This window comes from Lissotriton vulgaris, chromosome 6 (assembly GCF_964263255.1).
Source record: "Lissotriton vulgaris chromosome 6, aLisVul1.2, whole genome shotgun sequence".
In the NCBI taxonomy this organism is placed as follows: domain Eukaryota; kingdom Metazoa; phylum Chordata; class Amphibia; order Caudata; family Salamandridae; genus Lissotriton; species Lissotriton vulgaris.
In genome coordinates this window covers 1,166,665,167-1,166,677,607 of record NC_141694.1, presented here as the reverse complement: position 1 = coordinate 1,166,677,607, position 12,441 = coordinate 1,166,665,167, and the positions used below count along the sequence as shown (strand labels likewise).

The 12,441-nt window shown below is 47.0% G+C and overlaps 1 protein-coding gene across 1 annotated transcript in view; it reads left to right on the top strand.

Annotated features, from left to right (window-relative positions):
- The window catches only part of WDR64 (WD repeat domain 64), a 2,246,160-nt gene that overhangs the window by 470,509 nt on the left and 1,763,210 nt on the right, over positions 1-12,441 (top strand). Inside the window, exon 9 of the mRNA XM_086925751.1 lies at positions 5,236-5,370. Within this exon, the coding sequence (XP_086781877.1) occupies positions 5,236-5,370 (135 nt within the window). The remainder of the gene's footprint in view (positions 1-5,235; positions 5,371-12,441) is intronic.

Sequence of the window (12,441 nt, the reverse complement as noted above, 5' to 3'; positions counted from 1 at the left end):
CTTTACTATGCCCGCAACATTTTGCCATATTTCCGTAGTGTGTCCATAAAGTTAGGTCTCTCGAGGATTTGTTGCAGGCGCGTGCGCCATGCCCCAGCAGCCCTACGATATCAGCCGCTTTAAGTACGACATCTGCAAGGACTGGTTCCTGACAGGAGCTAAGGGCTTGAGAAGGGCACCGGAGCTCTGGAGTGGGTGATGTTGTGACCCAGGATAACCTCCGCCTCCCTGCGGGGAGCGATCTGCAAAAACGGCAGCCCTGCATGGAGATGCCGGGATCTAAGATTCCAACACAATGACACCACAGTGCTGAAGTGCCCAATTTAGCATCACACTGGACCGGCCACCGGCGGTCCGGCGTCATGCTGACTGACATGCATTGTCAGACCAGTGGGTGGTGCGGAGCACACAGCAGCACAAATGCACATGTTGGGTTTAGGTCAGAGAATTTTTCCGACCAGCCCAGTCATGCGCACTAGTGTTAGCTGTGGCTGGTGGCTGCGCATTAGGAGAGCGAGGGTTGATCAACGCTGCAACCCGCAGTCTCCTAATGGGTGGCAGGGCAGCGAGTATCCCTGCTAAGCCAATTCTGGTGCTGCTGGGGCAGCGTCAGTATTGGCTGAGAGGGGTTGCCAGTGACGCAGCTGTTCCTGTTGAAGAGCACCAACGCTGGACCCTGGTCCAGGAGCAGAGGCGGTGCGTTACCGGCAAGGTAAGTTTTTATTTTAATTTTCAACTACCCCAGCCTCCACCCAGCAAGTATTGTGAACCACAACTGTATTAATTCTTTTTTAAAGTTAAAAGATTTCAGAGTGTCCATACCAGCTCTTTTTCCAGTAAAATATTTTTGTATTGATGTTTAAAAGGGCAAAATAAATGGATGGAATACTATTTAGATAATGTCCAATCCACTGGAATGTATTCAGGGCACGCTGTGCCAACTGTGATTCTGTGACTCATCTGGCAGATTCATCACACTGTTATTTATTTCATTTAGTCAGAGTTTTTATAGAGTTCAAACCTACATGCCAGGGCACCAGTGTGCGGCATAATTAGTACAGTCACAAAGGCACACTTCACGATTGGTTCCATCTTTAGGCACTAATAGTATTATTATTGTTCACTAACTCTGAATCGACCTTGGAAGGATGCAACGTTTAGTAGGCACTGCAAGATGTGAAGCTGTAGTTTTCAGTTTTCACACAGATCTCTATAGTGGGTGCCATTAGTCCACTAAAGCATTTTACAGACAGTAGGCGAAGACATAGGCGAAAACTAATGATCAGCCGGCCTAAGAACTATGCTGAATTCAAATAGATGCAGGACATAGATTGAAGGTGAAAGCTACTCATGGGTGAAATGGTTGCCAAATGGAAACTGTTCAGAAGTGATTCTTCATATGATCTTTTTTAAAAGCTGATAGATTTGTTGTCGACCACACCTAGCCTTTGTGGCTGTGAGTATAGTGTTAGGGTCATTTATCCAAGCACAGCACCTCCTTTACCCATCCCCACCCCCACCCCCCACCACTCCAAACAGTAACTGTCTCTGCCCTTCCCAGCAGTGAACTGTCCAATTGTGAAAATGTGCCTGTTACATACAGTACGTCACTGCCAGAAGCATACCATACGCCAATCACTTTTTTGATGTGTGATCCTTACAGTGCTCAAAATAAAAGGGTTTTGGTGATCGAAATACAATATATTGTTATCACTTGTGTTTAATGCAAAATGACTTTATTCCCCACCATGATGAAGTGACACCGTTTTTGCGGTACCCTTTCAACTTCAGCACATTCAGGGATACACACACAGACACTTATGAGCTTTGTAACTTGGTACAGATATTAACTAACTCAGAGGCACTATTTTTTACAAAGGTTCACTGTGTGCCCAAAGCTGCATAGAGGCTGATCATGTGCACAGTGCTGTACCAGAGTTGGCAGGGCGCACAGTGCCAGACAAGGGCAGTTAATATTTAGTATTGCACAGAGGTTCAATAAGAGGGGCCGCTCATCTGCATCTTGACTAACCGCCAATTGCGCTGTACCAGGAAGTGCTGATCCCATCCCACTCTGCCTCCACTCGCTCCAGTTTGTACTCCTGCTCATCCCTACTCTCTACCGCTACACCCTCACTCATGCTCTCCAAGCTTTCACTCACTCTCCACTGCTCCTTCACTTGCCTATAACTCCTCTTTTTTTCTGACACATTTTTCCTATCTTCTCTCCATCTCTCTGCTTCTTTTCGCTGTCCATTCCCCTATCTCTCTGACTGGTCATTAGACCCGCCTGTCTCTCTCTCAACCAAGTCTTCCATACATCTTACGCATTTTCTTTCCCCCTCCTTCTTCACCCTTTTACAATGTCCCACTCTCCCAGATCTTTATATTACATACTTCAACCTTTTTACACTACTCCCTCCTTCTTGCTCACCCCTCTCCTAATTACACTTGTGTTTCTCCCATCTTTATCTCCCCTTTATATTCCCCTCCTTCTAACACCTCCTCCTCCCTGTGCCTGCACCTTCTCTCGGCAGAATGCCCCCTTCACACACTATCCTTTCTTCCCATTTACCGTTCATTATCTCAAAAAATTCTTGGGGTGTAACTCCCCTCATCCCAAATGTTCTCAGTTGGTCTTGTTTGCTCACTCGCGATATAACACTCATCCCGCAACTTTTACGCCCTCCCACTTTCAAAACTCACCATCCGCCACTGTTCACACAACATATTTACACTTAACTGCAAAAGACCTATTTACCCTCCACAAAATGCAACTCTGTAACATGCTGCATAATTCCATTTCGCACAATTGTACACCACACAATGCCACATAATTCCACACGTCGCACAATTCCACAGCTAAACCTCACACAATTCATCACACAACATAATTACACTCCACATAATACCACTCAGCACCACATAATTTACCTCCACATAATTATTCTCTACTCCATATTGCATAAATACATTCCACACAAATCCAGTCTATGCCACATAGCAACATTCCACATTTTTACACTGCACACCATGCCACATTATTTCACTACACAGATCTAATCTACACAACACAAATCCATAACTTACAATTGTAACCCAAACCATATATGACTTGCATATATGCAAATGCATATATTGCAAAACCATATATTGCAAATGTGTGTTTACCTTAGTTCCAATGGGCCCCACTGCCCCAGCAGATCCTGTTCCTGGAGGGAGCTGCAATCCTTCTCGTGTGTCAGCTCTCCTCTCTGTGCTGCCTCCTGCTTTAACGGGGCCCCCACACCATCCTCTTTCCGAGCCTCCTGCACTCTGACAGAAGAGAAACAATGTTACTTGAAACATTGTTTCGCTTCAGTCCTGGGTCAGAGCGTGCAGGCTGCTTTAGGCTGCTTTAAAGACAGAGCAAGCCTCTCTCTCACCTAGCGAGGGGGCCCCCTTCATTTAGTCCCCTTCCTGGGGGGGGGGGGAGGGTTGGAGGTTGGAATGCTGTTCCCTGTGTGGCCCTGTTCAGCTCCTGACCTGAGAGCGAGGCCTCACAGTACAAACCGCAATGACATTGCAAGGATTTTTATGCTTTTAGCTCGGTGGAAAACAGGCTGCCTTCCACGAGCTGTTCTTTTTTGAAGCATGGGGGCACGAGGGCCCCCCCTTGGATAGTGAAGCCTGGGGGCCCCCCCGCACTGCGTGGGCTGCGTGGGCCTGTGTTACGCCCCTGCTCCTAAGTTTGCAAGAAGCCTGCAAATGTTGTAAGTTTTTAGGCCACTACTGTGAACTCCTCTGAATCCCCACACAGTTGAGGTGTTCCGAAGTGCAACGGTTCCGAATGCAATGAGCTTGGTTTCTCCACACTGTAGAGGCGATGCGTCAATCTCTTCCACGCAGTGGCGGCGATGCGTTTGTTCCAAAGAGGTGGTTCTGAGTGTGATGCGACGGATCCAAGTGCGATGCACCAGTCTGGTTCCTGCAACAGCAGCGATGTGTCCCTTCTGGCCCTGCAGCAGAGGATGTGTTGATTCCCCTGGAGCAGAGCTCGAGGTCGACTTCCAAAGGGTCGTGGACTGGGGAGGCATTACGTGGCAGTACAGACTCACATGCAGATGAGCCCAAGGGTGGGTACAGGAGAGTTCTAAGGGCCTACATGTTTGACTGTCCAACGAACAGCAAAAGTGGCAAAAAACAATTTGGTGGTTCCTTTTTTTGTATCAAGAAATACATATTTCGACATCCTTGTCTATACCAATAACCCTGCTTTACGTCTCTGAATTGCCACTTATTTCTCAGACCTAGTTATGGTCATTTCCTTCCTTCAATCACTACTTTCCTAAAAACCAAGTCACAGACTTTAATGCGTCACAATTAACATGTTGTGCCCCCCTGTCTGTGTGCACTCCAAATTCCTGCATAGAACAAAACGCACAACATTGTGAATTTCGGTCCATGCAGGAACAAGCTTTAGGTCTCCCATTGTGGTGCCTTCTTGAAAGGTTTAGGCCTGGCAAGAGGGAATACTTGCCAGGTCGACGTGGCAGTGTAAAACTGCTCACACAAGCTCTGCATTGGCATATCTGAGACATGGTTAAGGGGCTACTTATGTGGGTGTCACAATCAGTGCTGCAGGCCCACTAGTAGCATTTAATTTAAAGGGCCTGGGCACATGTAGTGTACTTTGCTAGGGACCTAGCAGTAAATAACATTTGCCAATTGGGGTTGAACCAACATTTCCATGTTTTAGGGAAGAGAGCACAATCACTTTTGCACTGGTTAGCAGTGGGATAGTGCAGAAAGTCCTAAAGCCATTGATATGTGGTCAGAAAAATGGAGGGAGGTAGGCTAAAAGTTGGGGGAAAACCACCCAAGGCTGTCAGGTCTAACAACAGCTCACTGAGTTCCTTAGTGCACTCATCCTAACTGTGTTGGCTTTGCATACCATTCCTAACACCTTATACATACGAATTGACATCTTGCCGAGCAGCAGACAAAACTCTTTTCAACAACCATACTGTGGTACTGTAAACTGGCATTCAAAGATTTGTGCTGTCGAGGGCTGACTCTGTGTCTCAAGGACAAAATAAACATGTGAAGTTGTTGTCCTTGACTCCAAACGACATATCCTGGGTGCCAGAGGATTTGAGTAAAGATTGTTGTTCATAATGTAATATATCTCATGTTTGTAGACTAGCTATATACACATACATCCTGGTGAATCATTTAATACATATTTTACCTCAGTGCCAGAAGAAAACTGCACAGCAACTGGGTTATGAAGATAATGTTTTATCCGGAGCTGAACTGCTTTGCTTCCTGTTCTGTGGACAGTGTGAACTCTCTCGTTTTAGATAAAGTAAGAAGAATCAAGGACAATTTGTAAGTATATTCCAGTTTACTCACCCATGTATTTGTGAAGTAACAACTTTTGTAAGCATATTGCCATGTATCTAAAGTCCCTCCTCACCACCAATGATCCTAGTGTGCCCATGTTTTTAGGGTACCTCTTTAATTTCTTTGAAGAAGAAAGGAAAAAATTGTTCAGTGTCACACCATGCCTGTGAAATTGAAGAGGGGATTTTTACCTTCCTGGCGTTGCTGGGGAACGACATTAAGAGTAAATGTTTTGTCGATTATGTTCACTGAAATAGCTAGGGCCATGCCGTTCTGCATTGTTTGCCAGGGAAAACAGGGTCCCATTGCTGTACTGGGAGAAAATTATAATATCTGTCGGCATGGGCACACTTGGTGATGCTCTTCTCATCCTCGCAGTACTCACAGTTTCACTTTTCCCCACACACAGGCTACTTCTGTCCTAGCCTCAAGCACCTGCTCAGAGGTCAAGCCAACTGGGGTTGTAGATCTGTCAAATCCATGTCAGGTATTTTGCTTCAGTCAGGGAGGCCAGACAAAGGGTAGCATTGACCATAATATGTCAGTCTGTCTGTGAGTTGGCTGAGGAGAGATGAGTGGGTTGCATATAGGGTGAGGGATCAGATGTGGGCGTAGGCTAAAGAACACAGAGTGAGGTGACTCAAATCCCAGTGCTGGCTTGTGCTCAAAAATCTTGATATCATATCCAAAATATCATCAGACAGAAATACTGAATCCAAAATATTGTTTGCAAAAAAATACTGCCCTTTAGATTTAATATGAGAAAATGTCCCCCCAATCAGACAATAGTTTTGTAAGTGATATAGTAAAAAAATATATTTCAAATGTTGCACACCAAAAGGTATCTACTATGGGTGACAGAATTATTGAATCCTGACTGACTGGCAGGGGACACATATTGAAAATGCCCATTTTCAGAAATTCCAACTCAGTCTTCCAAAAGGTTATCATTCTCTTACAATGGCTTTTAGGTGAAGGTAAAATAGACCGCCTGCAAGCAGGTGATCTTAGGATCAATTCTGTTAATTAGCTTAGTTATCATATAAGGTAACAAAGCATGCCGCAACTCATCAGGGCCCTATTCACATGGTGATATAGTTCGCTGCCATCGGCATTGGTAGGAGAAGTTGAGCAGGACTGAGTTTGGAATATGTTAAATGAAACAAGACACAAATGCAAACCCCAGCCCCCACGCTCATTCCTTCCATGCTTAATACAAAAAGCATGGCAGGGTCAAAAAACAACAAGGCTTCCCATCCAGTCAGCATCAAGTAGAGCCCTTCAATTCTCAGCGGGGGAGGACTTGGGCGTCAACCTTAACATTCTGAGATAAGAAAGCCATGTCAATTCCCTAAACTTCATAGAGAGGATACAGATGGAAGGGGCCCACAGTTCTGAACAGGAGGATCCCCCAGGAGTAGCCACCAAGGATAGCTTCTCCATTTCTAAAAAAGACCATAGTTGGTGCAACCAGGCTGTATGGTTGGGTGTTTTGACAATGCCCCAAAGGGAAAAGATTACCCGGTGGGCTGCGTTCAGCGATAGGGTCTCCCAAAAGAGTGTATACTGAAAATCGTGGAATCGTAGTTTTGAAGACCAGGTCGATATCATGTAATACTCGTTCCCAGTATTTGGTAAGTTTTGGGCAATGACATAGGAGGTGAAGCAGGGTACTGGCACTACCAAGGCCTCTTCAACAATCCCCAAAGTGGTCTGCATTCCATTTCTGAATATGACTTGGGGTGTAATACTAATTCGAGGTAATTTTATAGGACATTTCGGTGCTTATCATGCGTGCGCTGAATAGTGAACTCTGTAATGTATGTCCTCCCATTCCTTATCCGAAAAGGATCTACCTATTTCAGCCTCCCATTGGCTCTGGCCCAAAGTTCGGGGTCGAGGCCCATTCTTTCCTAAATGACCTTAGATCTCGGAGACCAATCGCTTGTCTGCTTTAAGAAACAACCACTTTTCAAATGGAGTCATCAGGCAGCCCACCTCCCTTCATGTTTCAGGAACCAACACCCAATGGCAAGGTTGCAGGCACAGGAAAAAGTCTGTCTCCATAAGGGATTGGCCAAGTTTGAGTTGGTCAAATGGAAGAAGACTGTTCAGGTCGAATAAGCAGCCTCGGCGCTTACAGCCCCCTTCTATCCATCTTTAAAAGCTGCTCTGTTCCATCCGGGGGAGGGGGGGGTTCTGTATTGGCAAAAGGAGTGTCATGGGTAAGAGAAAAGTGGTCAGGCCAGCTTTGACTGCAACTGTGTCCCATACCTTCAGGGCCAAGCTTGTCACAGGTGAGGAGTATAGACCCCGAGCTTTGTGCTGGAGGGGGAGCCACATCATCTTCTTCCCCGTTCCCATCTTTCAACGCCGTTTCTGAAGGCGCTACATTGGTTGCCTGTTCGGCAACGTTCCCTCTTTAAAACCGGTTGCATGGTTTTCCAGGCACGCCAGGGATCAGCCCCGGCCTTTATCTCCTCCCTGATAAAGGAATATGTCCCCACCAGAGAGCTCCGATCATCTTCCCAATCCCTCCTACAGGTACCCCGCTATAAGAGGAAAAAGTGGGGAGGGTCCAATTTCTCATTTCTGGCACCCACCTTTTGGAACTCCCTCCCCGACCATCTACTGTCGGCCAAACACTACTCCCTCTTCCGCAAGGGCTTGAAAACCTTTCTGTTCAGTCAAGCTTTCCCGCAGTAAATCCTTCCTCCTTTCATTGCTCTGCTCCTGCTTACTATGCCTCCTGAGCGCCAAGAAACTATTTGGTGTACGCTGCGCTATACAAATATTTTAAATTCAAATTCAAATTCAATTCTTTATTTGAGTGCCAGCCACAGCCTGGTCCAGCAGGAAAGAATCTATTCCACTCAATGAGCTAGCGTAGCTGGGAGGTTTGATAGTAGTGCAACAGTAAGGGCACCACCAACCCGCCCTCCAGCTTTGCCCAGTCCATAAGGTGTTTCAGCAGCCATGGCTTCCTGCGGCCCCTATGAAATTGTTAATGCCAAGTTGGAGAGAGAAAACTGCGCCGGGAGGCGAAAGTGGCAAAGTTTGGAAGATATAAAGGATGCAGGGAAGGATGGACATCTTAACCGCCGCAACCAGTCACATCCAGGACAAGGGCAAACAGATCCATTTCACTAGATCTTTGTGAATCTTTGTGGCCTGTAACGCATACTTTGCCGGTACAGTCTTAGGTAACTTTTGTGCCAAGAAGAGGTCCATGTACCGAAGGGCCTAAATCACCCGTTAAAAAGCGCCTAATGCTTTCAAAACTAGCTCAGTTCCCTGGGCAACCATAAGATTCAATATCTGTGATTATTGCATATTTACCCAAAACGGCCAACCTGGAGACTGAGAGGGGGAGGAAGGCAGTTGGAGCAAGGGTTATAGGTGCATGGTCAGAAAGAGAGCGGGGCTCAATAGTAGTATTGGCCACATGATCTAACAGAGCTGGGGAAGCTAAGTAGTGGTCAATTCAGGCATACCTTCCTGTAAGAAGCAAAGAAGAAGGTGTAGTCCTTGTCGCTGGAATGTGACCTATGCCACAGGTCATGCAACCCACAATCTGCAAGCCAGCGAAGACCCTCAGGTGAAAAGGCTTCAAACTGTCACCAAATTCAGATCCCCCCAAATTACCACAGATGCGTCCGGAGTCTGGAGGACCCTAGCTAGAGATTCTATCAGGAAGTTCTCCTGCTGTTCGTTAGGTGCAGAAACATTGGCAAGGGTGAATTGGTACGTGCCCACCTTCAATCAAAGGGCCAAGAGGCTTCCCCTGACCTCCACTATCATCTCTAATACCACCCCCAGGCAAGTGTTTAGAAAAGAGAATGTCACCCCCTCCTCTTCTTAGTGGAACTAGAGGACCAATATTGCTGCAGTAATCACCGGGACTGCATCCTGTGGGCATCTTTATACATCTGTTGGGTCTCCTGAAGGAAGCAAATGTTCCCACCTGTGTGTTCGAGGAGTGAAAGGACGGCTGATTGTTTAGTGGGATTGTTTAAACCTCTTACGCTCAGGCTTAGCTGTTTAAGCTCCATAGAGACTACGTGGGTAATAATTGCTATGATCGGGCCACCCACCGGGGCAAGTCCAATAATGGGAAGCGAAGAGCAGGCCTCCAAGAGAAGCCAGGGACCACTGAGTATGGTATCTCCTAGAGGTGCGTGCATAAGAAGGGGAAGGAACCCTAAAAAAAAAAATCCCCATTAGTAAAGAAAAATGAAAGAATACAGATAAGCAGTCCATCAAACCTGGCTGGAAAACTTAGTAAGAGGGTGGCAATAGCAGAAGCTTCCATCAGCAAATCCTAAATAGGCCTCATCGCTTCCCTCGCCCTCTCAAGCCAACCTGCCAAAAAGTCCATTTGCCCTACCTGAGTCAAGACCCAGCAGCTTCCCCCCTATTTCAAGACAGGGAGCGGAGAACAGCCACACGCTCCCATACTATGGTATCCAGATCAGGACCAAGGCACTCTGGGGTAGATCTACGGCAGGTCCTGTGCCGCCCATATACAGTTGTATGATCCAGGATGGGGACGGCTGCAACTCTTACTGTGAATGATCAATGCCATACCTTGCTAACTTCAGAGACAGACCAAAGCTGATAAGTTTTGCCCTCCAGGCAGAAAATTAGCCAGAAGAGATGGCCCCAGGAGTTGGTAATTCCAGCGTTCCTTAAGAAAGCCGTTACCGAATGGAGATCCCTTCCATTTTAGGTCTCACTCTCGACCTAAAGCATTAGCCACAGTTCATGTGATCTATGCGTATGTACAAACCAGCCACGCCATAAACCACCATTTGTCTGTGCCTCGCATCAGACTTCAAAGCTGCCGCTCCCCTCTCCCCCATCAGACTTCAAAGGAATGCGCTCCCGCCCGCCCCGCCACAGCAATGCCGAGAGCTTGTTTACCATCCTTTTACCAAGCTGCCTTTTCTCCTACTGCTGCTTACATTCAGGAAATTGTTAACACTGTGGGATTGCATGCTTTTTCTTTCTCTCACCCCGCGCACCCATGCCTCTTACCACCCGCTCTCTCCATGTTGCTCTCACCCCACCTAGCTAGTCTGTTTATTCCTCTACCCACTCCCACCCTGCTTGGCTTTTTTTTATTTAAATAAACCAACCCTCTCTTGTTTCCTCCATCCCTATTTGCCAACCCTTGCTGCACTGCCCTTCCCATTTTTTGAATTCACACTTTTTAAAAACGTCTTTGGAGTGCTCGTCGGTTTCATTTTGCTACCATGATACTTTTTTTCTGTATGTGCCCTTTCACATACCTTTTATCTATATTTTTTAATTACCACTCCAAGCGCATACACCATCTTGGTAACCAATTCACACCTATAGGTCACCATGCTAGGGCCACCATAGTAAGTGAGCTGACTGCCCGCTCACTCCGGTGCACTTCGCTGCACCACGGTACAGCACTCTCGAGTTCCCCCCATGCTCGGGACCAAGTTTTAATTTCGGGATAATCCCATCTTGCCTGTATTCTTAACTTCCACAGCTTTCATTAGTTCCAGAATGGCCTCAATGGGTATGAGCCAGCATGCCCTTGCTTAAGAAGTTTGGACGCCAAGCCTGAGGACGGGCCGGATGGCTGGACCACTGGTCAGGATAAGGTAGGCTCTTACTCATTCAAATACTCCTTACAGGATGTATTACGGCTCAAACCTCCACTTGCACCTTGCTTCCATCGGTGCACCCCTGAAGACTTCCTACTACCCTTGGGGGTGTGGTTGCTTTCAGGTAGACTCGGGGGGTCCCAACCTACCCTCCCCCCCACCTCCTCCGGAGGCCCGCTCTCCGCTGGGACTCAGTGTGTCGAGCGAAAACTGCTTTCTTATTAACGCTCGCTCACTCATTAAAAACAATATAGTTTTTAAGGAGCTCATTCTAGAAAGGAAACCCTCTTGGGTCTTTATTACTGAAACTTGGACTAAAGACTCGTCAGGTCCTGATCTTGTCGAAGCGGTCCCTGAGGGCTACTGCTTAGCACGACAGGACAGAATAGGCCGAGTTGGTGGTGGCCTGGCTATCCTGTATAAAGACAGGTTTCATTGCCACACTATTCCTCTCTCTGACCCCAAGGATGTGTTCCAAGTACTATACTTTTCCCTGTCCGACCATTCTAATCCCGCGTTCAATGGGATTTTGCTTTATCGCCCCCCCGGCCCAAGAGCAGATTTTGGCCTGAAATTGCTTCAGGTTTTGGAACCCTATTTTGGCCGCCAAAACCTTACTATTCTAGGTGATTTCAATTTTCACCTAGAATTGCTGGAGGCCCATGATACTATCTCCCTGCTGGAAGTTATGTCAGCCTGTGGACTCACCCAATTGGTGAAAGGACCCACCCACCGAGCGGGGCATACGCCCGATGGAATTTTTTCTAACGATCAGAGGCTGACAGTTACCAACCCCTTCCATCTCTCATGGTCGGATCATTTGGCCGTTCCCTTCGATCTAACACATCGGACCCAGGACACTATTAGAAGGGTCCCGAGTACTATGGAAGTACGAAGGAATTTCAAAAACATCAGGGAAGACTCTTTCAATCCGTGGATATCCAGTCTGTCCACTACTCAGGAGATGGACGCTCCTTCAGCGGTCTTACAATTCGAAAAGACCATCTCGGAGGCCCTGGATGAACTGGCTCCTGCTAGGTCTTGCTATTCTGCCAGGAAAAGACCTTTAGCCCCCTGGTTCTCAGAACAACTAAGGCTCCTTAGACAAGAAGTAAGGAGACAGGAGCGCCTATGGCACTCTAGCTGGGACCTTAAGGATAGAGAAGCCCGTAAGATCCTGTTAAAAAGATACAAGCTGGAAGTGATTAAGACCAAACAAGAATACTTTACGGCCCTCACATCCTCACTTTCGGTTCCTAGAGAGCTCTTCAGGATTGTTGATGCTCTTACTTCTCTCCAGATCCCAGACCCGGTGGTTGCATCTCAGGAGCTCTGCAACAAGATAGCCTCCTTCTTTCAGTCCAAAACTTCGGACATTTACATTGCCTTGGAGTCACAAAGATCCTCTACCGCTGTG